Here is a 26,677-nt window from a genome sequence, read left to right on the forward strand (position 1 = left end):
TGGAGGCTTGTCAGAGTTCTGGTTTATAGCCACCTTTGCTCAGACTGCTGCTAAAAGTGGTCTGTATTACTGTCTCCACTGCTGGAGACATTTGTTGGTTAGCAAGTCCTGTTAGCCTGCTGAAAGCACAAGAGTGCTCAGATTTTTTTATCTTCTTTCATGAAGTATTACTAGCAGAACTGTATTGACAATATTTGAGTTAAAGCACAATTTAAGAGAGCTACCAGTAGTATTAGTATTGTGAATACCCTTTAGTAGGTACTTCAGAAGAAGGGTTTGATAACCAGTCCTTTGCAGAAGCCACAATTTTAGGTTGTATCATCTTCCACCAATATTGAAAGATGTCAGAAGCAGCAGAAGAAGTTGCTATAACAACACATTGAAGTTAGGGTCACACACTGTGTCATTGCAACACAGGCATTGAATTTACTGGCCCATGTGAGTGACAAGGTGACTGTTGCTCAGAGTGGTAGCAATCACTTTATCCATTTATTTCCCTGGTCTTCAACAGTTTCTGATGCCGAAGAAAAATTTAGACCTCCCTCCTTCCTCCGGTTTCACCCAAGAAAGCCAAACAGCCAAAATCAAAAGGTGCAATAATTAACATAGCAAATGTGAAAGAGAGAAGCATGTTAAAAATGGAACAGCCCTAATCATCGCCACGTAAATGATACCTTTCCCTTTCTGTGAACCTCTGGTAGATGATCCATTTTGTGTGGGAAGCATAATTCTACCTGTACACTTTACCTCCATCCACTTTCTGGCAAATCCAAATCCGTGCTTCTACTACATCAGCTGCATTAGAGGTAGACGAGAAAATGTCTTGTTTTGGGATGGTTCTGCTGACAAACTTGCCAGAATATCTAACAATATCTATGCTGAATAATGTACCATAACTAAGCTTTTCTATCTTTTTCCTATTAAAGAGTATTTATTGATTTAAAATGCCTTACAGTATTGGTATTAGCAGCCCAACTGTAAGACTCTGAAATTCAAACCTAGTTCTATGTTACAACACTTCTCACATGCTAAGTTGGTTTTTTGTAATCACCAATTCACGTAGCTGGCTCAGTGTAGCTGGGAAATCCTCTCTTTGTACAACCATTCAGTCCTTTGAACACAGTCAGGGTGGGTGAATCTGCTTTCTTTCCAGAAAGCTAGACAGTATAGCCCAAGTCACCGTTTAGGTCCAGAGAGCACTGGCATACATCCTACAAAAAAGTCTGGGAACAGAATGAGCAGAGGCCAGTTTAAATGTCACATGGTACCTTTAAGCACAAGAGCACTTCTCAAATACTGATTAATTAACCTTCTCAGTGTCTTTTTAACACAGAGGCATACATACCAAAGTAACCGGCAGGGTTTGGTTTGGTTTGGTTTTGGGGTTTTTTTTAAACTTTTACCGTGAGGGGGGGAGCACGACCCAACCCCAACAACAAGCAAATAATCCAGGGAAAACTTCTGTAGCAAAATAGCGACACCCACTGCTGGATATCACAGTTACACCCTTACGCTCTTCGAAAATAAAGCGGAAGGGGAAATGCCATGGAGGGAGAAGCCAAACTCAAGGGGTTTGCGAACCTCCTCCTCCTCACATCGCTGCCACCAACCTCACCTTCCCGTCCCAACAGAGGGATGCCCTTAAACCCGCGCACGGCCCATCCCCACCGGCCGCGGGCGCTCAGCAGGGAGAGATGGAGGGACGAAGGGAGGGTGTCACGGCGTCACCGCCTCCCCGCCACACGAGCCCCGCTGCCTTCCCAGGGCGGAGCGGCACTGACAGGGAGGACAGAGGACGCCGCAACGTTGAAGGGTGAGGATGCTCCTCGCCAGGGAGGGGCTGCCGGCAGGGCTGCAGGTCTCCAGCCCCGACCAGAGCGCCCTGAAGCTGGAGAGGAGAGAGCAGGCCGTGACTGCGACACGCGGGTAAGCACCGCAGCTCCTCGGCTTTTCCCGCCGGGAAGCAGCTGGTCCCGGAGGGCACCGGGCACTTCTCCTCGCTGACGGCTCTGCGGGGAAGGGGCGCCGTGTCTCGCCGGGCTGCCAGCGCCACTCGCAGCCCCGGCGCGGTGCCAGAGGCTCCCACCGCCTTCCCTCGCCTTCCCCCCGCCGGCGGCCGGGTGAATGGGCCGCGTCTCTCCCGGTGTGCGCTGTCCTGCGGCGCGGCACCACCCCGGGCAGCGCCGGGCTCGGAGCGGCAGCCCCGGCCCCCTCGGGGTCAGTCCGGCCCCTGGAGCGGGGGCTCTGCGGGGGCTTTCCTCGGGCACGCCGGGCTCCGCGGGGGGCCCTGGGAATGTGACGGCGCTAAAGCGGTGGCGAGGAGGGGACTGCAGAGGAGAGTTAGGCGGGGAGCGCGGCGCTGCCAGGCGCTGTCCCGGCAGGGCTGTCCTGAGTACGGGCGAGCCCGGCGGAAAGGCGCCGCTCCGCTGTCGGAAACTGCTCCATCAGGGAAAGTACAAGACTGGAGTGTCAGGGTCGTTTCTCGTCCCCGTTCCTGAGTTTGAGACTTCAGCCAGGGGTGGTCAGAAGAGGTCTTTCCCCTTCACCTGAAAGACCAGGTATTGATTTCTTCCTGTGGAGACACACGGGAAAGACAGAATAACCAAGCGGAAAGGGAAGGAGGTAATGGAAGCCAGCCTGTAGCTGTATGAACAGAACTGCGTTTGTTTTGCTCTGAGGCTGCCGGTTGGACCGCTGAGCTGGGAGGGCAGCAGAGCACGGCGGTGCCTTGGGATGCACTGTGCTGCTGGCAAAGTCCAAACTGGTCCGGAAGGATAGTGCTTTTAGCCCTGAAGTAATTCTCTCTGGCTCTGCTATTTGTAGATAGGCTCTATTAAGTTGCCCAGGTGATGTCTGTGTGCATACCTTTACTGGCTTTCTCAAAAGCAACCATTCTTTCAGATTTCTGTCTTTACAGGGTGTTAGAATAGCTGACATTTTAAAATAAAACAAACTGCTGGAATCTAAGACTGTGAAAAAAAAAAACAACTGAAATTGATGCATGTATAGAAAGTAACTAGAAATACTGTCAGTGAGGTGGGTGAATATGAGACCAATCCCGAGTTGTTCTAGACATACAATGCTTGTTGTGGCTTTGGTTTTTCAAAATGAATCTCAGTAACTAGATCTCATTCCTGTAGGCATTATCATGACCTCTTAAAGTTTGTTGATATCATATCTTTATGAGTTTTTATCTCATGTAGAGCAGAGGTGGATAGCCACAAAGACTTTCAGATTGGAAGCTCTTCATGGAAGTGGTGGGGGGTTTTCAGATGTTTTCAGACTTCTGAAATGTAGACTGGTGCAGCAGCAAGAAAATATATTTGTCATCTGAAGCCTCATGATAACATCTGAGTGCTTCCACCCCTTCCTGTATTCATCTTAACGGCCTTAATAAATAAGAAAATGCAATCATCTCTGTTTTATAGAAGAAACTGAAGGATGGCACAGCTATGGCACAGCTATTATGACAAATTATGTCATAATTTGACAATTATGACAAAAAGCTTGGTTTTAGGTTTTAGTCTAGTAGCTTCTGCCACTAGACTAGTGACTCTGATTTTGCTTGTGAAATGACAAAGAAGGGGCAGCAGGGCACATGAGAAGAAAGAACTGTTGAAAGGCTGTAAACTACAATATAAGTAAAGTTAACCTGACTTTAGCATTCCAGACATCTGTTCTGATTCTGCAGCTATTTGAGGTGATAAATGACCTACACAGATAAATCCGAATGTAGCTATACCATAGTAATGTGCAGTTTTCAAGCATTTGCCTGAGTAAGCAGCAATTGCTCAAGATAGTTTGCAAATCAGGGATTTTTGATTAGACCTTAGAAAAAGTCTCAGACATTGCTTCCAGCTGATTGTAATGGACACCTCAGTGCCTTTGAAGATGTCACTGTGTGCCTGAGCAGGCTGAGCATGCTTGGTCTGCTTATTTTGTTTAAGTGAGTATTTTGTTAAAAGATAAAAGACCCCTCGTGTAAGAACTCCAGCATGACAAAATAGTGTTTTGAGACCTCTGACAATTTGTTAGGCCTGTTTCTTACAAAGCAAGTTGAACCCTTTTCTCTGACGAACTTTTCCCTGAGATCATCAGTGGGGCTCTAAATTGCAAGCAAGTGTGTGATGTGGCTTAGAGGAAAGACAGCAAAGCTGCATTTCTGCACTGGCCCTGTGCCAGACCACCTGTTTGTAAACTCAGAGCAATTGTTCTTAGTAAAATTTCACTGCTGGAACTGGTGCTGGCTGCTGCTCTGCTTCACTCCCACCAGCTGCAGAGCCACTGTACCTCCTGCTCCACATCTGCAGGCAAAAGCATCACACACACTTGGCCCAGCATCCGTCTGTGAGTTTATCCGACCTCCACCCTCTCTGGCTGGAACCAGGGCAGGGGGCAGCAGTCAGCAGTGTTTATGCAGGTTTGTCTGATTTTCCTGCTGTGAATCCAGGGAATAATCTTTTTTTTCAGGGCAAGAGCAAAAGTGCTAGCCCAGGCAGACTGTTTGGTAGATATTCTTCTGTAAGCTTTAATCCCACAGCCCCTACAAGTATCCATAGCTAAGGTTAAATAGAGCAGACAGCCACAATATTTGCAGGTGACAGTGGACGTGCTGTCCCCACCGCATGTGCATTTTGCAAATAGACCTCTTCTGCTGGAAACACAAACTACTTGCAATGAGAGTGATCCCAAAGTCCATGCAATACTGTACCAGAGGATTAAACTCTTCACTCTTCAGTACCTTCTTGTCAATCTGGTCTAATTTGGTTCTACTGAATTTCAGCCAGAGACCGCCCACATATTACAGGGCTGTTCCTCTTTTGACTAATAATGGCTCAGCTGTGTCTCACTGACATATTGCTAACTGAAGGCCAGTCTCTTCCATACCCCGTATTATAGAAGAAATTTACCTTCGATCCCAAAATTAGTCAGCATGCATGCAAAAAAACCCAAACAAACCACCACCACCAAAAACCCAGCAAACCCCAAGCAAACAAAAAACCCAGCCAAACAAAAAACCCCCAAAACAACAAAAACACAGAATGCCCTAAATAACAATAAAAACCCAACCAACCAACCAAAACCAAACAACAAAAAACCCTCCAACAACAAAAAACCCAAAACAACAAGAAGAAAAACCGAAGAAAACACAAAAAAACCTAACCAACCAACCACAAAACAAACCAAAACCGTTTAAGAAGATCTTCTGAAAGATCAAGGCATAAAAGCAGGTTCTGATTATCAAACCCACAGCAATTGCATTAAAATAGCCTTTCTTTATAATTTCATAATTATGGCTCCAGAGTAATTTATGATAGATAAATATGCAGCACCTAGCAAGTCCATGGTAACAGAGGCAATTACTCATCCATACAGCATTCCAGCAATTATGTTGCATTTTATTAAGATAACTCTGCCCTGGACATTGAAACTGGCTTCTGATTTATGTTTCACCACTCCCTTTTTGCATTCTGAGTCAAGAGCATAAATGTCTTTGAGGCCTTTATGAAAGTCCCTTAACCGGTGTTAGGGTGACCACCTCACTCCTATTCCCTTTGTTCTGCCACAGAAGATTCCTTGCTGATTTTTTTTCCTGCTGTAATGAGGATCTGCAGTCATTGACCAGCACTGCTTCAAGACAGAGGTAATGCTCTGATGCACCTGGCATAGGTGACCTTTGCGCCTGAGGAGTGGTCAATGAGCTGTGCTACCATTGACCCACACAGTGCCCAGCGCCTCACCAGAGTGAGCACAGCTGGCCTGCCATGCCCACGGCTGGGCAGGGATGCCCTCTCACTGACACGGGGGCTGCCAAGCAACTTTTCTGCAGGTCCCATTAGGTCTGACCCCCTTCCTGCTGGTGCCCCCCATCCCCTCATGCGAGCAGTGGGAGCTGCTGGTGGCACCAGGGCACCGTCCTCCTCAGGGACGCTGGGACTGAAGGGACGAGGGAGCTGCTGAGCGGTCAGTGAGGCTGAGGGGCTGGTGGGTGGCTGAGGAGGCTGAGAGGTAGCTCAGGGGGATGGTGGAGGCTGGGGGCTGTGGGATGGCAGGGGCAGAAGGGAGGACTGAAGGGATTGGGGTGAGGGCTGGGGACACTGATGGCTGGCAAGGGGCTGAGGGGACCAGGGAGGGGCTGAGGGCACTGGGGTGTGGCCTGAAGGCCCTGAGGGGACTGCAGGGAACTGATGACATAAATACTCAAAAGGCATATTGTTTGCAGTATCTCAACTGAAACAAGAAAAACTGAGACCCATTGGTTGAAGTTTCATAAACCATAAAAAAGTTTCCTGACCCAGGAGACAAATTGTTCAACCAAGCCAGCAGGACATGAACCAACTCTGGAGTCATGTTCTCAGGCGACTTGTGACCGTGAAAGGATAAAGTGAGGTGGGGGCTATTCCCCAAATGACCACCAGAGACCCTCTTGAGACCATTCCCCAAACTGTATGAGCATGCCCAATTATTAAGGCGTACAGCTTTATCTATGTAAATGATTCCTGAGACGGGGGAGGGGGGAGAATTCCGGGAATTTAGATGAATGTATATATGGTTTGCCTAGATAAATGAAGCTTTGAAACGTCGAATGCATGTGTTAGGAGTAATTCTTGCTGAAATAAAGTAACGCCTGCCTTCTAATACTGAAATTAGTGTTAGAGAGTTTTATTCTTCCCGACATTTTGGTGACACTGGGGGCACTGGGGGGTGGGGTGGGGACACTGAGGGCACTGACCGGGGGGCACTGGGGTGATGGGTGGGGCTGAGGGGACCGGGGGCACTGAGGGCACCTGGGACTGCGGGACGCGAGGCCGAGGGGCCCGGCGGGGCCGGGCCGGCGCCGGCACGAGCAGCGCACCGTGCACCCGGCGCGTGCCGGGGCGCGGCGGTGGCGGAGCCGCCCTCGCGCGGCGGCCGTTGTCGTTGCCGGGGCGTTGGGCGCCCGCCCTCGCGTGTCGCGACAGTTGCCGACAGGCGCGATGGCGGAGCCGCTGCTGCCCGCTGGCTTCCGCTCCGGCTCCACAGCCCTCTGGCCTTACCTCTTTCCCGCTGCCTCCCGGCCCTGCACCTTTCCCGCCAAGCTGTGGCTGCTGGTGAATAATCCCCGCGTCCGCTCCGTGCGCTGGGATGCCCGCGGCGAGGGGCTGTTCATCGACCAGGCGCTCTTCGAGCGGGAGCTGCTGGGCGGGGGGCCCGGCGCTGCCGGGGAGGCGGAGGTCTTCAAAACCAAGAACTTCGGCAGCATCATCCGCCAGCTTAACCTGTACGGGTTCCACAAGCTGACGATGGGGCCGCCTGGTCCCGCGCTGGGGCAGAGGCTGGGGCCGGCCGCGGCGGGGGACAGTCCCGACAGCCCCGATGGGCCCCGGCACCACTTCTGGAACCCCCACTTTCGCCACAACCGCCCCGACCTCCTGGTGAGGATCAAGAGACTCACGAAGGCCAATAAGGAGAAGCTGGACGCTGGCATGAAAGTGCCCAGCCGCCTGCTCGACGACTTGCAGCACATTGTTGGGAAGGGACTTGTTCCTGTCGCCCTCGACCCTCGGCGAGTCCAACGGGAGCGGTGAGACCGGGCGGGTCACCGGGGCGCGGTGGGTGAGAGGGTGGCATGGGCTTAGGAAATCGGCACTGCCCTGGGGGAAAGGGCTTGCCTGCCCTTGCTGCTGGCTGCTTAATTCACATGGTGTAGGAAAAATGTTGCTCTTACGGGGGGTTGAGCTGCTGCCAGTAAGCAAAGGGGAATGTAATTATAGATTCCTACAAATGCACTGCCTATATATATACACAAATATCAACATATCTATCTGAATATCCAAATAGCTATAGCTGTATATTTCACAGGTTCTGTTTGTATTATCTGCAATAAATGACATGGTTCATGTGTGTTTCAGTGTGCCCATAGACTACAGCACCAGCAGGGACCTAAAACTAATATACATGCCAAATTGTCGCTAGATAAAAGGTGCAACATGCATCCTTCGGTATGTTTAAAATCTTAATTTTTTTTTTTTTTTCAAAAAAAGTTACCCAAAGCAGCACAAGTTCCTTGTGCCTTGAAAAAGAAAAGAGGCCAGTCAAAAGAAAATTCTGCAACAGTTCTGCTTTTTGCATCTTGTATTTTCAGCTGTGGGAAACTGTATACAACATAGAGAAGAATGGAAAGGAGAAAGGAAGACTTTGAGATCTACTTTAGGAAGACACTAGTTTTCAACGAACTCAAAACAAATTCAGGAAAAAAGTTTAAAGAAAAGTCATGAGTTATCTCAATAAAAGTGTTGCGTGAGCTATTATTCAACACATACTGGTTTTCTAAAATTTAAATTGTTAAGTAACTAGGCTAACATGTGGCCTACCTTAAGTATCTGAAAGACTATTTTCAGCTTTCATCCAACGAAAAGTTCCCCAGCCCAGGATGTGACACATAGTAACACAGTTACCTGACCCAGCACTGGGATGGCTGAGGATGGGCTGAGACTGATGTGACATTGGTGCCCTGCGCTGGCACAACAGGGGGAAAGAGATGAGGCAGTCTACAAGATTTTCCTGATCTTGGAATGGGAATGAGCTCAGAGAGCCAAAAGAGTTTTTGTAAAGCTTGTGCAAAAGGCTGTGTGTGATTCACATCGTCAAGGGAGCTGTTTCTCTGAAATATGTATGGATTGGCTGCAGCCAGCATCGCCTCACTGCGCTCTGCTCCACACAGGTAGACAGTTCCTACCCAAAGTCCTCAGTTCCTACAAAAAGTCCTCATCTCTCTCTGCTAAGACCGTATCATGATAGTGAGGGGCAAATGAAACTAAGTAAGCCCCTCAAACCTGTAAGGCTTTTGTTAGAGGCTTAGGTACAATAGCCAAACAGGCACTTAATTCACAGGCATGAGATGTCCTTCCATGAGTTTGCAAATCACTGAGTCCTGGTGTTACCTAAGGGTGCCGTGGGTCCTCCAGATCTCACAGTTGTTGTGCCAGACTCAGAAAGAAAAGCTGGGGCGAATTATATAAAATTAATGTGTTCATGGCAGATACTGTTAGAGAAGATTCTATGGCTTGTATGATTCTGTATGGGGTTTAGACAAGATGATCATAATGCTGATTTCTGGGCTCAGCTCCCGTGAATTAGAGCCAAAAACTACATGGATGAGGTTCTTTAAATACAGCTTTAGAGGTCTGTTTAGAAGTCTTGTTGCAACAGAGTTCATCAGTTGTAAGTCACTGACCTGTTTTTTTCTTTCCTTCTGGATATTCTCATAGTGGACATAAATGAAAAACTTTTAGCCAACACCGTCTTTCTACTTTCTGCCTGGTGTGTCCATGGCAACCCCTTGTGTGAGGAAGATGAACGAATGAAATTATCACGAACCATAGTTACGTGCATCTGACATGGTGAGGCATTTTAAATACCTCAAACACACTTTTCTCTTCTGTGGGAGGTACTCGTACCTTAATTGTACTTAATGCAGACATATATTCTAAAGCAAAGAGGGAGGGAAGGAATTGGGAGGGTTCTGTGTCAGCCAAGCTTTTAAAAAGCACACCAAAACAACAACCCAAGCACACCGACAACTGTGAAAATTGCATGTCTGTATGTAGACAGAGGCATACCATGAACAGTTGATATAGCCAGAAAACTGTTGCCAACTTTTCCAAGTTTAGAAGACCCAAATATCTGAGAACATAAAAAACCTTCAGTTAATTTTTTTTCACAGCATATTCTGAGTTGGAAGGGACCCATAAGGATCATTGAGTCCAACTCCTAAGTGAATGGCCCATACAGGGATCAAACCCACAATCTTGGCGTTACTAGCACCATGCTGTAACCAACTGAGCTAATCTCAGGTTTTGCTTATCAATGGAGCAGTCATGGTGTTGCCCTGGAAACTAGTCTTCATTTAATCTGTATTCTGTATTTGAATTAAGATGTTTATAACCACCAAACTAGCTAATGTACAGTCTACACTGTTTCAGGTTTTCCACCTCCCCGGACCAAGAATGGAAATGTAGATAGCAAATGCATGTGGATAAAGGACTTGACACTTTGATAATCTCTGTGCAGGAAATTTCCAGTGGCCAAGATGATGTGTGGTTGTATTTTCTCTCTGGAAAAGAAGTGGAAGTTGGATGAGCAACACCACAGAAAGACAAGGGAGATTGGGAGAACCTTGTCAGGCTTGCGAAGGAAGAATCTGGGACATACCTACACACCACACTATGAAGAAGCAGAAGCAAAACTCACACCTGGATGTCTGTAACAGGCAAAGCTACTTAATTTAGACAAAGATGCCAGCAGGGATGAGAGAAACATGAAGGAACATTCTTAAGTGCCAGCAAAGAAGTTGGTTATATACTCTGACTTACGGAATAGTCTGTCCCTGACCTGACCAGCTGTCTGCTGCAGGTCCATGCATCACGGTCAGACTTAGAGCAGAGAGAGCATTGTCTCAGTGACATTTTGGCTCTACTTGAAGTCAGTGGCCAAAATACTACAAGCCTCAAAAAGGTTAATTCTCACCTTCAATCTGTAAACCATCTAGAAGCCATTTATAAAATACAACTTCTTAAATTGTTGGACTGCCTTTAGTGCTTTCACTGCCATGTCTGCATGGCATTAAAGTACCATAAAATCCAGCTGATGGAAGGATTACTGCTGACAAAAGGAATGTAAACTTCACCAAGATCTGATTGTCCCACTCTAGAATAAATAAAGCATAATGGCACTGTCATCTTTGTTTTTTTTCCTGAAATGTAAAAATCACAACAGCAGTTCTGTTTCTGTAGAACACACTTGGAATTCCACACTTGAAATTCCAAATGTTCATTAGCTTTAAATCTCTTCTTAGAAGCAGCCACACTAGAACACTGCCTCCAGCAATAGGTGAGGCATTTTCAGAGAAAGTTTGCACTTTGCACTTAGCAGATGTTGAGAGACACTCTTTTTTATCAGTACTGATAACCAAATATGAGGCGTAATTAAAAAAAAACAGTCAAAGAAAGACTGACTAATATTTACAGGTTTGAATTAGGCTTAAATACATTACTGTGGGTTTTAAGAACCTATTAATAGGAATGAAACTACAGTACTTTGCCATTTTTCTGTAAAACAGGGTTTTTAAAAATTCTGATAAAATATATGATGAAAAAGAAAAAAAAGGCTAACAAGCTGTAGTAAACTTTCATGTATGAAGATTGTATTCAGCCAGTTTAAAGTGTGTATTTCTTCATCATGGATTGTAACAGGTATATTTTTGTGTTTTCTTGTGACTGTTTCTTTTCCCCTTAAAGCAACAAATATTTCATTTGTAATGCTTATTTTATTATAAGCTCATAGAAAAAAACTATACAATATATATTAGATTCTGCAGAAAATGAAAAGTTCTGTAATATATTGTACAAATGTAAAAAATGTATCAGAAATAAAATGTCAGTTTGTGAATCCCTGATTTTGTTTCTAACAGTTTAAGCATCTGTAGTGTCTTTATGACAATGAGGTCAAGCTACAGAATCATTTTATTAAGTGATTAATTCAAATCCATCCTCTTTTTCAGCAGAAAGTGAAAGCACGGCCCATTGTTACAGCAATGTCCGTCAAAACAAAGCAGAATTTTTATTCCTATTCATTATGGTAGCTTGAAAATGCTAAAGCAAGTTACTGAAGATATTTGCTGACTCCTGATATTGACTGCCTCAAGTTCACATTCAGTGGTATTGAAACTGGATTAAAACTTTTAGAGCTCTGCTTACATTGTGTCTTGACCAAAATAGTTACACCTGCAAAATGACAGATTACTGATGAGACTGATAAATAACAAATGATAAGCTTTGAAAACATTGGCTCTGTTAAGAATTACCAGTGAGCTGGGACTGACAGGAGTAATTTTAATAATTTCAGTAAGGTTACTCAGAGGATATTTACATCTGTTTAAGTTCAGCAGTATCAGAGCCTTAATAGTTCAGTTCTGAGAATAGCTGAGAGTGCAGATGATCTGCGTATGCTGAGAGGAAGCACACCTTGCTTGAAGGGTCTTCATTCCTCTTGTCTCCCTTTACTTAGTCTGCACTGTTGCTTGTATGTACTTATGACGGGGTAGTTCCTACCACGCTGCAGTCTTCTTGCTGGCACAGGGCTCAAACTCTCTCTCTAGAATTGTTCCTGGAGGCTGTATGCCTTTTGCTGAGCTTCAGTGACGATGAGTCTATGCAGTGGGCCAGCTGAATGCTTGTCCAGAATCATTTGGATGTGTTTTGATTGTTCAGCCTGTTCTGCCTCACCTCTGCCACCTGTAAAGCTACTCCACCATGTGAAGGTAGACTGGAAAAGCCACTACAAGTCATGCAGCAGCCAGTAGCCCCTTTTCAAGGTTTTATGTATTCTCTTCGGCTGACTCTATCCATGAGGTTCCAAGCCTTTCCCAGCATCCAGATGGCCAGAGAGAGGATACCTGGTGCACATGTCAAGACTAATGCTTTCCCTTTACTCCACAGCTGGGTTACTTGTTTTGTCTCTGGTTGGACGTTGGTGCCAACAGCAGAAGAGCTGTCATATTTGCTTCAGCCTTTAGATGCCTCGTCATTTTCTGTGACTTTCCAATTACTATGTCATCTAGCATTTAAAATGACATGCTGGACAGGCAAGTCCAAAAGTAGATCCCAATTAGATGCCTAACTTCAGACAATTAGTGACAGCTCAAACTTTCTTACGCATCTGCTGCACTGTGTCCTTGGTTAGAAAACAATGTTTGAGAATTAACCTCACAAAAAAGGTCTGTTCCCCTTGGATTGGTTATCCAGTCCTATTCCTGTAGCCGCAGCAGCAATATGATAGAGAGCACTTACCCCTACTGACTACAGAACAGAGCCGGGAGAGAGAAGTATGACTGGTTCCTCCTTTTCCTTTACCCCCAGTTGCTGTCATCAAATGCCTTGAGAAGTACTGGGTTTCAGGATACTATTTTATCAGAAAAATCCTTACATGCTTGAAAAACCTGCTTCACCAAGAACCGGTGAAACCACCCAGAAGGAGACTGACTGCCCCAGTGATTCTTGGGGGCATCTCACTGCTGGTCTAAGAACTTCTGAAGGCTGTTGAAACAATAGCTGTTTCATGATCTATGGCTCTGTGCTCTTTCCATAGGCCAGTTCTGATTGTAATGCATACCAAGCCCATTTCAGAGCACCAAGTCCTGGAAACCCTTTGGTTTGGAGTACTCTTTACACAACTCTCCCCGTTGCATTTTGTAATCCCAAATGAAACATTTTGGGTAATCCCTTTGCTGTAGGCTTTAGCTGGGTCTTTGAGCAGCAGCACTGTCTGAGCGCAAGGCACCTGCTCTGAGGCAGCTGTGGAAGAGGAGCCGTGTCATGGTCAGAGCCATGTGGCATGGATACTGCAGCCCTCTGCCAAGAGGTGCTGGCTGGCATTATCAGATGGGCTGTCATGTAGAGTCTGTGTTCAGCAGTCTGTGGTCAGAATGGGTAAGACCTTGATGCCTTCCACTAAATCTGCACTCAAGGACAGAGAGAACATCCCTCCCCAAGGAAGCTGTCACAGCACCAAGATTGACAGAGTTCCGGAGGACTTTGGACAATGATGTCAGGAACATGGTGTCGTTCTTGAGGTGGTCCTCTGCAAGGCCAGTAGCTGGACTTCGATGATCCTTGTGGGTATTCTGTGATTCTATGAACATGTCACACAGGCTTTAACTGGTGGCTTGGGGGGGTATGTGGTCCTTGGGGGGGTTGTGAGGGATTTTGTTGGTTTGGCTTTTTTTTCTTTTTGAAGAATTCATCCTGGATGTGGGTTGGATAGGAACTCAGGCATGAAAGGAAGGGGAGTTGTAAGAGGTATTTCCACAGGAACATGGGGCAAAGAATGTTCTTCTTTCTGTATCTAACACCGACGCTGGTTTTTAAGCACTTAGGGCACTCTGAACCATGGAAGTGATTTGAAGAAGAGAGAGCTAGAGAAGGGAGAAGGAATCGCAGCATAATTTGTGTCTCCCTTCTCAGTCAGAGCTGAGCACGACTGGTTTGGAGCTGAGGAAATTAATGGGAAATAAGTGAAGCAACCCATCACAAGATCTTCCAACCATCATTTCATGTTTAGGTGGAGTTTGAGTGACTTTAGGCGTTAGCATATGTAGGGTGTGAAAAGTAATACATATTTTCAAGTTAATGAAACAAAGTTCAGTTTTGGATTACCACCTGGATCATTCCTTTGGCTTAGTTCCCATTAGCTGCATTGATTTCAACAAAGCAAGACTGCAGCATTTTGGTATCACTCTATCCCTTGTTGCATGTCTCCTTTAGATGTTACACCAAGCTCCCTGTGTTCCCTCAGTGCTATGAATGGGTGCACACAGTTTGTCCCTGGTGAGTTACAGCCAACACATGAACTCCTTGCTGAACTTTGTTTTTCAGTATTCTCCCCACAATATCCACTACAGTCACTCAAACAACACAAACTCAATATGAATTTGAAACATCAATCAGGTGTATGTTGAGTGGAGTATCAAGCATGTGTCTATTGAGTGGAACATCAGGCTTGTGTTTATTGCATGGAACATCAAGCATGTGTGGAACATCAAGTGTGTGTATATTGCATGAAACATCAGGTGTAAATAGGAATTGCAAGGAAGTTAATAATTTCATCATATTCCAAATTTTTACATACAGTACCATTATTAAAGCAAAACATATTAAGGAGATAGATATATGTGTATGTATGTATGTATATATGTAGCAGTAGGTGACCATCCCAAAAGGATCCCACCATTGATGTTCTCTGTCTTTCTTCACTCGTTCTAGCACATGATGTATTTCTTCCACATCATGATGGACAGTAATCAAAGCTTTGTCCATTTTCTTGAGCTTGCTTCAACAGCAACTTTCTTATCAAGGTGAGATTCATTACAAGAGTATCAATTGATAAGATGTAAAAGGAGTTTAGTAATTAAAATCACATCCCATAATGTCAATGAAGTTACAGACCCAAACATTAGAATGATTTCTTGGATCTACAGCAATGTTATCTATAAATACAAAATCACAAGGGGTTGTCATACAAGTGCATCCTTTTCCAATATATACAAATATGGTTTGAGAGGGTTTCATCGGGACGTATTTCAAAATGATAAACCGTTTTTTCAGTGTCAGGACAAATGTCTTGGGCTTTGATGGTGTTGCATTCATAAATAAATCCTTCTTGTCCCCTCATAGCACATGCATTAACATCAGTGGTTTGCCATTTACTTCCAATATGTTGGGCCCATGCTCTGTGTTCCAGGGGATAGACAGCTTCATTATGATTTAATCCTGAAGAAATGGTATGTTTTGGCACATCGTCTATACTGACGCAGGTACTACAATGTGCACTGTGCCCAGCATTTACAGGGAGGAGAAGGGGAGCTTGCCCTGCCAGCCCCATCTGCTCCCAGCAGGAGCACTGCACAAGGTGGGTGTTGGGGAACAGTTCCAGAACAATGAGCTGCCTGGAGCAGTCTCTCCCCACACCCTCCAGCTGAGGGAGCTCCTGAGGGGCTGAGGGAGCCCCTGGGGGAGCCGCGGGGCCCTAACATCAGCTTACTGCTGCTGGACAGCTTCCACATATCGTGTGGTAGATGAGGACTTGTCTCATGAGTCAAGCACAAAGGGTAATAGCGAATGGGGTAACATCAGACTGGTGACCTGTCACTAGTGGGGTTCCACAGGGCTCCATCTTAGGCCCTGTGCTCTTCAGCATCTTAATAAATGACTTGGACAGAGGACTGGAAGGGATACTAAGTTTGCAGATGACACAAAACTGGGAGGAGCTGTTGACTCCCTCAAAGGCAGGGAGGTCCTGCAGAGAGACCTGGACAAATTAGAGAACTGGACAATCAGCAACCATATGAACTCCAACAAGGAGAAGTGCCAGATTCTGCCACCATCTGGTATGGGGCAACACTGGATGTTTGTACAGATGAGGGAATGAGATGCTGGAAAGTAGTGCCATGGAAAGGGACCTGGGGGTCCTGGTCGATGGCAAGTTGAATCTGAGTCAGCAGTGCCCTGGCAGCCAGGAGGGCCAACCCTGTCCTGGGGGCATCAGGCAAAGCATCGCCAGCTGGTCGAGGGAGGGGATTGTCCCGCTCTGCTCTGCACTGGGGTGGCCTCACCTTGAATAAATATTGTGTGCAGTTTTGGGCACCACAGTATAAGAAAAATAAGAAATATTAAGCTATTAGAGAGTGTCCAAAGGAGGTCAATGAAGACGGTGGTCTTTATTGCAGTGATTGAGGTCACTTGGTCTGTTCAACCTGGAGGAGACTGAGAGGAGACTTCATTGCAGTCTACAACTTCTTCCTGAGGGGAAGTGCAGAGGCAGGCACTGATCTCTTCTCTCTGATGACCAGTGACAGAACCTGGGGGAATGGTCTGAAATTGTGTCAGGGGACGTTAAGTTTGGATATCAGAAAAAGGTTCTTCACTCAGAGGTTGATTGGGAACAGGCTCCCCAGGGAAGTGGTCACAGCACTAAGCCTGACAGAGTTCAGGAGTTTGGATGATACCCTCAGGCATAGGGTGTGACTTTTGGGAATGGTCCTGTGCAGGGCCAGGAGTTGGACTCAAGGATCATTGTATGTCCCTTCCAACTCAGCACATTCTGTGATTCTGTAATTCTGTGAAAAGCCCCCCAGCCGTGCCTCTCCCACAGGGGCTCTGAAGATTAAAAATTACAAAGATCAAGTCAAAGCTTCTGCTGATAGCACTGTCCTGCTGCTAAACATACATAACAATACCCTACAAAGGTAGTTCAGGGACTTGTCCAAGAGCACAGACAAATGTTGTGTGAGAGAAAAAATAATAAATCTTACTGCACTCAGGCCTTGTTCCCCCTTTAACATTTCTTATGATTCTGCTCTGGTTGTTTAAATTAACAGCACTTAGTAGAGATTGTACTTTTAATGAGGACTCCCTATGGAAATTGGAGAAAGAGATTCTTTTTGAAAAAAACTATAAAAGAACATTGCATAAAGAGAATATCATTACTGACACAATGCCTAGAAGCTTCAAATAAAACAGTAAAGCATGTAATTACCTGTTGTTCCTCGTGTCCAACAGAAATGCCATTATGAAAAAAAATATAGGGAACATAGGATAAGCTACAAGGAATAATCCATCTCTGGCAAGTGAATGATTTCTTTGTAGTTTTAGCCTGTAACTTATGGTTCAGTATCGTTTCAAAAAAGACAAAGGTATGAAACGTTGGCCATTATCTCCTGCAATAATGAGATATCCCCCAAAAGATGCAGTATCTTAGGGAAAGTGCAGTCTTGCATCACTCTTACTGCTATGGATTTTGCATTATAGAGGCATCTCAGCGATTCTACCAGATAATGGTGGTTTATGGCTTCTCTGAATAGATTATTAGATTTATTTTTTTTCTGCTGGAAATTTTCCAACCTTCCAAAGCAATAAAAATGGTGGACTGACAGCATCAGTCAGTTAGGAGAACTAACTGGTTGTCATTATGGGGTTTTTTCCACAGCTCACACTGCATGTTTTTACGAGGCGGAAAGGAAGGCAAGAGCTGCTATGAAATGGAAGCTCTTGAAAAAGTCCTAGTCATCACTTTTGTAGAGGAATTTTCCTTCTCATTGCATAAGTCACAAATAGCAATGAAAACACAGCCCTATTCAGTCCTATAGTACTTCTATTACTCAGATTTAATATTTTACTTAAGAACCATCAGTTATGATATCATTACCATAGTATCATAATTTGTTAGTCATTCTACATTTTGTAACAATAACAAGAAATTCTCAGCTTGGCTTATGTACAGTGAGACTTCTCGAGATGGATAAATTTTACCTCGGGTATGATAGTTTATATCTGGAAGTAACATCAGAGGTAAGTAGTGCCTGTGGTAGCTGATAGCTCTGAACTGTTTGTTAGGTATAACCCTACTTCCTAAAGGAGAAAATTGTGAGTTTGTGGAGACAAACATGTGAATAAAAAGTATTTTTTCTGGGATTTTTGTTGAAGAAAAATATGAATTAAATAAGTCCTGTTATGGATCTGAGGTTTGTAACTATTGTCTTTTGATGGCGATCTCACTTTGTGTTTGGGTAAGCTATTTTTTGAAGCTCTTGCCCTACATCTTAGAAAAACTAAATTCTATGCAGTAGGATCATAATGCTGTTGGGATTGTGATCTCTGACTTGGAAACTTCTCTAAAGAAATAGAAAAGAGAAAAGACTACAAAATAATTTATCAGACCTAAATTTTATGAGATATTCAATATTAAAAACCAGAGGGCATTTTATAGAGATTAAAAACAGATATGAATATAAAAATATAGAAAAATACACACACATAGGTGTGTGGGCGAGTAGGTGGGTGGGCAAAGAGGCCAAACAGGATTGTTAAAACAAGTCATGGATTCTTAGTTGTTGAAGTGCTTGAATAGTTTGTATAATTTCCTTCTCTCTTCTCCTGGAATGTGATTCCTAGGAATGTTTTATAGTCACCACCTTCATAGGCACAGACAGCACAACAGGATTCCACTGCAGGAACCCATGCAGAAGGGTTATAGGCCTAATGGTAAATCCTATGGAAAATTCTGCTTACAGAGTCCCCAAAAAACTCCAACCATTTAGCATTTCAACAGTTCATCCTGCCAGAATATCAATGCTCAAAATAGATTCTTTAATGGGGGAATTAGCACTGTCATGACAAATGGGGCAGTATTTCCTGTGTTAAAGTAACCTTAGCTTGGAGGGTGGGGGTGGGATTTCCCCCCAAGCCACAGATCTATGATGTAGCTTCTTTATTAGTTATATCACTATGCAACACAGTAATTTCAGCCCCTGTATCCACCAGAGCTAAGACAGTAAAGTTCCCCCCGATTGCCACTTTATAGTTAAAGCAACATAGAGGCATCAGTTCCCCTTACATTAAGAGACTACAGTGGCAGCAAAACTGTCATTTCTCCTGTTTTGGCATTTGCCAGGCAGTGCCTTGAGGTAAGGTGGCAGTGGGGTGGAGGGGGAATAATTTCTTTGTATAGGTACTAACTTGGTGATGGTGAAATATTTCTAATGTTGCAATTCCCTCTATTTCTGATTGTGGGACACCAGTTTGTTTCCCTGTCACCCCTAAGGTAGCTCTTTTCTGGTTTTGCCAGCTTATTTTCATCCATCACCTGCACAGCTGGTTCCAAAACTACATCCCCCATGTTTCTCAAGGTATTTGCTAGGGCACCTATGCCTACCAGTAGCACTCATGACTTCTGGTACAATCAAGTGTTTAAGTGAAACAGGTCTTGCCCTTCTCAAAAGATGCATTTTTATACTTGTCATTCCTGTTGCCCCATCCAGACTAGATCCTGTAATCAACACATGAGCCACTCCCATCTGACGGAGTAAACTAATACCTTCTTTCATTGTACACCAATTTCTGAGGGATGACAGTAGTTTGGCAGTATCTGCATATGCTGTTAAAATTGCTGCACACAACCATTGGTACACAGTAGGCACAGCAGTATCCTGCCCACCAGAACCCCTGATATTTCATAACTGAGCATCTGATGTATCTGATCATCACTGGCTATAGAGCATAATAGATCTTTTTCACCCATTAAGAAGTGGATGGATGCAGCACCATCATCCCAAGCTCTCAAAATCCATACCAGCATTCTTTCCCCACTCCTTTGCCGATAGAGCTCTGAAAATTCCCTTAACTCTTTTGGGCTATAAGTGTATGTGATCTGTACCCCTCCATCTGACACATTCCACTGCCTCTCCACCTGTATGAGGAGTTGCACTTGTACCACTTCCAAATCTGTTAAATCTGTCTCAAACTCAGAGTCTGAGGACTCACTCCAGATATTTCCATTCCATTCCTTGTGATCCTATGAAGATTTCATAGTGAGAGCAGGAGCCTTTCTTTTCCCATATTTATGCCTTCATTTGTTAGCAATACATGCCTCCAGCCATTCTGCAGTGCATTACGGCTCATAGCACCCCTCTGCTGAGTGGTAGTTATTTCTTGTGCCATCAACTCTCCATCCTGGAAAGTCCTGACTTCCAGCTCTCTCATTTTGCTCTGCAGTGCCATAGGTTCACAGCTGAGAGCTCTAAGACGGGTAGCTAATAGCCATCACTCTGCATGCACACACTATCCTCTTCCTTCTTTCCCTCCCCTTATACACTGAGCATGATGTCATAGGGTCTGGAATATCCCTTTAGTCAGTTTGGGTCACCTGTCCCAACTGTGTCTCCTCCCAACCTCCCATGCACCCTCAGCCTCCTCACCACCATGGCAGTATGAAAAGCAGAAAAGGCCTTGGCTCTGTGTAAGCACTGATCAGCAATAACAAAAACATCTCTATATTGTCCGTGTTCAGCACAAATCCAAAACACAGCCCCCCTACCAGCCACTGTGGAGAGAATTAACTCTACCCCTGCCAAAACCAGCACATCATCATGAATGAATGAGAGCTATTTCGTTTTAGCCCATGTTTCCCCAGTGCTGAAAGGGGTTTCCTATTCTGTCTTTGAGCACAATTAAATTAGACAAGAGTTAAAAAAGAGAGAACTGAAAAGACATGAAAGAACATGAATAAGCAATGGAGTTGTTTGCATTGGTTTTCTCTAAGAGGGAGAGAATTGATGTACCAGATAAAAGGAAAAAAAAAAGAAAATAACCTTAAAATGAACTGCCTAAATCAAATCAAACCAAACCAAACCAAATATCCCCAATGTTTTTGCTTATATACAGAGCAAACTTGATACAAAATCCATGAGGTGCACCAGAAATTTTGTATCAAGTTTGCTCTGCACATAAGTCCAAAAATGTGCAATTTGAAGCTGGAGGAGGAGGCATCAAACTACCCTCCCCAGTGCTTTCACAGCCTAGCCAGTGCTGCCTCCCTGTCTGCACCATGACCTCTGCTGCTGAGTTGCTTTGGACTGCCTTCCCCATTCTCTTGCAGATCAACCAGATCCAGTAGACTTTGGATACAGGAGATTTCTGCATTTGGGTCTGGTAGAGCTGAATCAGGTGGACACTCACACTCATCCTGATGGATGTGACTGCTTCTTTTGCCATCTCTGTGTGTCGATGCATGTGTGCATTCCAAGGAGCCAACACACACCAAGAGACACACAGAGATTTACACAGTTGCTACAAACCAGGTTGACATCAACAGAGCAACGCCTTTACTAGCACCCAGGTATCCATAACCACCATATGAACATGAACATGAACACAGTCCAGTCCTTTTCTGTTTTTCCAGGTGATCCAGATTGGATGTTTTCTAGTGAAACGTAAACACACCTTCAATCCCGAGATTCATAAGCACTGTTTACAGATTCCTCAAATAACAGTATAGAAATTAATTTAAATACATCCCTGTACTATTTGTGGCTGGATATCAAGCTCCGTACCCAGTCCTTGGTGCAAAGCTTGGGTCTTTCTAGAATTATGTCTTCTGGGTCATGAGAGAGTCCAGTTTCAAGTTCCCTGCTGCACTGTACAGACTCAGACAGAGGGATCCCACTGGTAGGCAGCCTAAACCACTTTACACTTCCAACTGCTGTTCCCAAGATCTGTAAGCCCCCCACTGCTCTGTGACCTGTGTTCCCTTCTTCCACTGCACCCTCGCCTTCCCCTCTGACCAAGCACAGTTTCAATCCTTTGGAGTGATTCCTTCCCATTGTGCCTGATGTGTCTGCCACAGCCTCATTTTGCAAGTACCCTCTGTGAAAACCCTTGCCTTGCATGGGATACTGAATAGGGCTGAAAACATGGTTAACTGTGAAACTAGGAAACTTTATTTCCACAGATAAGTTAACTTCAGGATTTGCATGCATGCAGAGGAGGAGCATGGGCAGGACAGAGCAGGCCTTTGGCACTGAGGCTGCCTTTGGATCAGCAGGCACTGCCCCAGAAGGAAATGGTCATGGTCCACTGCAGTCTGCACTGGATCCTGTTCATCCTGCTTCTCTAGCCAGTTTTCTCCTTAGGGCCTCTAGGAACTCGTGCAGCTGAGTAAAAAATTCCATCACCTGCTGCAGTGGGAGTGGGAAGGAGCTAAACCAGCCCGATGGTGTTGGTGTTGGTGTTGGTATTGGTGTTGGTATTGGTGTTGGCTTCTGAGAGGGGTTTGAGGCAGTCACAAAATGTCTCCATGCCCTTTTATCTGATTGCAGGTCTATCTGGACCAGGATCCAGTCGTAGAAATACTGAGTGGAGGTGTAGACTCCAGGCTGGTTTGCTCTTGCACAGCCTTTTCCCCAGCTGGCCAAGCCAATGAGCCAGAAGTAGGCAGCATCATCATCTTTGCACACCAGGGGACCACCGCTGTCACCCTGCAGTGGAACACAGTTAAGTTGGTGTCAGGTGGCTGCTGGCAGCACTAGGGCTGTCTCCTTCTCTCTCATAGCCCCTGCCAGAGCTGTATTCCTGGCAGAGAAAGGCTCTGCTCAGGTGCTGGAGCCTATAGAATTTTGGCTGGGAGCAGGTTGTGGGCTCTCTCTCATCTCTGCACAGGGATCCTGGATTTACAGAGGATGGACGTTCCAGGGTCAGCATCTGGATGTCTGGGCTGCCAAGAGCACTAGACGGGCTTTCTGGGCAGAGTGCCAGCCTTGGGGCACTGGGCAAGGGCCTGCAGATGGGGAAGGGGAGGGAAGCCCTATCAGTGGTGGGGACCTGGGGCTGGGGCAGTGACTGGCCAGGCAAAGCAGATGCTGGGCTGTGTCTGAACAGTGGTGATGGGGCTGTCCATGCTGCTGGGGGCTGAGTGGCTCCTACCTGGCAGGTGTCCATGGTGCCCTGTGGGTAACCAGCACACAAGTTGTGGGTATGGATGGCCCCCGTGTACCACCAGCTGCTGTTACAGAGCTGGACATCGATGAGGTGGACCTTGGACTCCTGCAGGACATCGCTTGGTCTTTGATCTATGAGCACAGACAGGAATGAGCACCCAGCAGCACCCAGTTCCCTTCACTTCCTTATCTGGGGATGAAGCCCTTCCCTAGGGCTTCCCTAGGGTTCCCTAAGGGGGACACTATGTTGTCATGCTGTCCCCCTTCTGTCTGGCTTGGGGGAGTGGGCCATCTCTCTGGACCATCTCTCCAGAGGCACACATCCTGCAGCCTGATTCTGGCTTTGGCCTCTGCAGCTGGGAACCCCAACCCATCTCCCTGGTGTTCCAAGCTTGCCCTCAGGGCACATGTCATTTTTGGGAACCCACCTCTTGCAGTGGTGGAACCCCAGCCAGCAATGTAGCACGTTTTCAGCTCTGACACTCTCAGTGTGGCATCAGGCACACAGCCCAGCTGTATGTAGCGGCTGCATGGGACTGGCTGGTCTAATTCCAGCAAGGCAATATCATTCCTCTCCTCACCAGGAGTATAGTGTTCATGAACCTGTAACTGCTTAATCTGGCGCAATTTCACCTCAGGGCCCAGCTGACTCAACCGGGTGGCCCCGATGACCACACGCCACATGCTGATGTTCCTGGGAGGCAGATGGAGAAAGGGATGAGAGAGAGCATAGCCATGTGCTGCAGCAGCCCAGCAGTTCCCTGCCTTCTGCTTCCCAAGACAGGAGAGCAAAGCTGTGCTACAGAGGGTGTGACTGCTCTAGCATGCCATAGGCTCTGGCAGTGTTGAGCTGGAGGCTGCTAGGAAGCGGTAGCAGGAATGCAGCCTTCTCCCTGAGCAGTGCCTCAGCTGGGCTCTGCAATGCCCAGGCACTGGGTATACTGCAAGGAAATGGGATGGGAGTAGCATGTAGTGCTGCCAACTGGGCACCTGCTAGTTTTGTGGGGATATCCCTGTTCCCTGGTCCTCCTTACCTGGTGTTGATGAAGCAGTGGGCGGCTGTGAGGACCCACTGTGTGCTGATGAGGGACCCTCCACAGATATGCCCTGTGCCTGGTTTCTGGGTGTCCTGGATGCTGACAATGCCAGGCCAGGCCCCTGGCTGGACACCTGTGCCACCCCCGACACTCAATGTGCTGTCATCAGAAGCCGTGGGGCCATAGTCATAAGTCATGGGGCCGTAGGAAGCAGCCATGGGCCAGAGCCCGCAGGTCCCTCTGTAAGAAGAAAGTCATTGCTGTTGTGCTCAGTGCCTTGCTACTGCTCAGGCTGAAGGTCATCTGACTTTCCTCCCCACATGGCATTGTTTGCATGGCCAGCAGGGCACGTGTCTATCTGCCCATTTCTGTTTGAGTCCTGCAGACAAGTTGTGCCAGCAATCTGGGCGCTGTTGAGGAACTGAAGCTCCCACATGAGGTTAGAAAGCTGTGATATGGCCACAGGGGACAGGAAAAACCCAGTAAGGGTTGCCCAAGCTCCCCCCAGAGCCTGAGGCCCCATACCTGCAGGTGTCCCATGTGCCAAGTATGGGCTTGCACATAGCCAGCAGGACAAGGAGGCACAGCAAATTCATTGCTGCCAGTGGGACGTCTCAGCTGCAAGGAACGAGGGCTCATTGCCTCCAGTGCAGCCACCAGCATAGTGCCTGCAGGCCCTAGGGCTGATGTCACAGAGTGGCTGATTTGGTGTTCTAGGCACAGAGGCCTCGAGGGACTGGGTAGGAGGAGGGGCAATATAGAGTCATAGAATCATAGACTGGTTTGGGTTGGAAGGACCTGTAAAGATTGTCTAATTCTAACCTCCTTGCCACAGGCAGGAACATCTTCCACTAGAGCAGGATGCCATCCAAGACCATCCAACCTGGCCTTGAACACTTCCAGGGATGGGGCACAGCTTCTCTGGACAGTCTGTGCCAGTGCCTCACCACCCATGGGACTTCCAAGCAGAAGGGAGACAGAAGGTAGGATTGGACAGATTCCCAGTGAATGCTCTGCTGTCAGGATGCGGGTATGCAGCCCCAAGGCAGGCAGCAGCATGTGCTGTAACAGCTTGTGGGAAAACACCCCGTGTGCCATCATAGCCTCTTTGGGAAGTTCACTGACACCCTGCTCTCTGGATCACTTTGCCACCAAGTCCTTCCCAAAAAACATACACCAAAGAACATTACTACTGCAGGCAGTACGCATGTGTTTGGGTGCTGAGGAGCCAATCTTGTTGTGGCTATGCTGGGCAAGCAATGAAGTGCAAGCATACCCAATAAGCCAAGCAGTGTCAACCTTCCTGCACAAAGCACAGTGAAACAGGTGCAGCACCGTCCATGCTGGCCACGTCAGTCACTGCAGCACCCTCTGGCAGGTTCCACGTCCTTGCCCTCTATGAGATCTATTGCTGTTCTGTGCCCACACTGACAAAGGCAGTTGTGGAATCTGGGATGCTTAGCCAAGGATGTGCAATTAGAAGCTGTACACAGGGAAGGATACTCCTGCTCTCAGCTCCACATGCCAATCTCAGTGCCTTTGGTACATCCGGTACCAGCCTCATCAGACTGCCCGCTACAGCTCTGTGGTGGAGCCTTGCTCACCTGCTGGACTGCAGGGCAGTCATGAGAGAAAAGCAGGAGCCAGCCACATGCACTGCATTTGCTGAGCAGTGCTAGGTCCCTGGAGGGTAGAGACCAGTGGCTCTCTTCTGGTGTCTTCTCGCAGAAGCCACCCCTGCCATTCTGCCCTGCCCCCCTTTACAAGACCTTGCTACTTAAACCCAATGCTTGGTTGAAGAGAAGAGCCATGAGAACAACAGAGAGATGGTAAAAAGGGGTGTAGAGAAGAGACTGAGTCTGGTTAGCTTCTCAGAGAGAAGGTAAAAGATCAGGAACTTGGCACAAAAGGAGAAGCCAGCATGGCAAGAAATATTTCATAGACTCCAGCTGATGTTAGGTAAGCTGAAATAGAAGGTAGGATGGGGTTTTGTTGTTTTGGTTTTTTACTAGTAGGTGAAACTACTGTTAAGGTAGCTTGCAAAAGTGAATCAGGGAACCTTGTTGAGTGCCCTTTCTCGGGTGAATCCTTTTTCTCCTGGTTTACTTTAAAGAAGAAGGTCAGTAACATTTTCCCAAGTGGTCTTAATGGGTTTTTGGAGTGTACAAGCCTGCTCCAGGAGGTTATTCAAAAGCAGATGATTTTATGTTTCATAGACCTCCTGATGGCCTAGCTGCCACTATTCCAAAGAGTTTAACCAGGGCAGTTCCATACTCAGCATGAGGCTCGTTTGATTCCTGTCTGAGATGCAAATTCTGTTGAGGCACCACGTGGCTGCGAAGCATCCTAAACCCACCTTCTGTAATTTCTTGTCAAGCTTGCTACCATAATTGTGTGCAAGCACCACATTGTTCTCAAACATCTGCTTGGGAAGGTTTTTGAGGAAAAATACTTGAACAGAATGTTTTGAAACATGAACAGCTCTCTTCCTAACATGCAACTAGCTTCCCTCACTCTTTCCAGTCTCTTAAACAAGTGACTTGACCTTGATTTTCCCCTTTCCATCTCTGATCCACAAATTAAAGGAAAAGAGAAAACAGCTAAACAAGCAGGTTTCTGTATTATGAAATAACCTTTTTTTAATATGTAAATGTCCTTATTTTATTGGTAACTTGGATTTAGCACCTGCCATTTTTCTTCTTTCCTTTTAGTAATAGCCTAGGTGATACCTAGTTAGAAAGAATGTGGGAGAAATCCTTCTCACCTCTCCAGGGGAAAAAATCAAATATTGGCTAGCTTTAGGCTGAGTAGCTTAATTAGCAATATCAGTGTA

The 26,677-nt window shown here is 46.2% G+C and overlaps 2 protein-coding genes across 5 annotated transcripts; one reads left to right on the top strand and one right to left on the bottom strand.

The window, feature by feature from the left end:
- Positions 1 to 6,947: 6,947 nt before the first annotated feature.
- On the top strand, positions 6,948 to 8,298 carry LOC113981957 (heat shock factor protein 5-like). Of its 2 annotated transcripts, XM_027709692.2 has the most exons (3): positions 6,952 to 7,564; positions 7,893 to 7,982; positions 8,126 to 8,298. In XM_027709692.2, exons 1-2 carry the CDS (start codon positions 6,978 to 6,980, stop codon positions 7,954 to 7,956), a joined length of 651 nt encoding a protein of 216 aa, XP_027565493.1. In that variant the 5' UTR covers positions 6,952 to 6,977; the 3' UTR covers positions 7,957 to 7,982; positions 8,126 to 8,298. The 2 variants fall into 2 exon arrangements, with proteins under 2 accessions (XP_027565494.1, XP_027565493.1); XM_027709693.2 differs by lacking the exon at positions 7,893 to 7,982 and having other exon boundaries at positions 6,948 to 7,564.
- Positions 8,299 to 21,788: 13,490 nt separating this feature from the next.
- On the bottom strand, positions 21,789 to 25,217 carry LOC113981956 (acrosin-like). Of its 3 annotated transcripts, none has more exons than XM_039384523.1 (5): positions 25,121 to 25,217; positions 23,842 to 24,084; positions 23,236 to 23,501; positions 22,794 to 22,939; positions 21,789 to 22,348 (listed from the first exon to the last, which is right to left on the bottom strand). In XM_039384523.1, exons 2-5 carry the CDS (start codon positions 24,060 to 24,062, stop codon positions 21,971 to 21,973), a joined length of 1,011 nt encoding a protein of 336 aa, XP_039240457.1. In that variant the 5' UTR covers positions 24,063 to 24,084; positions 25,121 to 25,217; the 3' UTR covers positions 21,789 to 21,970. The 3 variants fall into 3 exon arrangements, with proteins under 3 accessions (XP_039240457.1, XP_039240458.1, XP_027565492.1); XM_039384524.1 differs by lacking the exon at positions 25,121 to 25,217 and adding an exon at positions 24,667 to 24,681; XM_027709691.2 differs by lacking the exon at positions 25,121 to 25,217 and adding an exon at positions 24,370 to 24,478.
- Between the last annotated feature and the right edge of the window lie 1,460 nt (positions 25,218 to 26,677).

The sequence above is a fragment of the Pipra filicauda genome, unplaced genomic scaffold (assembly GCF_003945595.2).
Source record: "Pipra filicauda isolate LSUMZ 115617 unplaced genomic scaffold, ASM394559v2 scaffold35_size7292922_pilon, whole genome shotgun sequence".
In the NCBI taxonomy this organism is placed as follows: Eukaryota; Metazoa; Chordata; class Aves; order Passeriformes; family Pipridae; genus Pipra; species Pipra filicauda.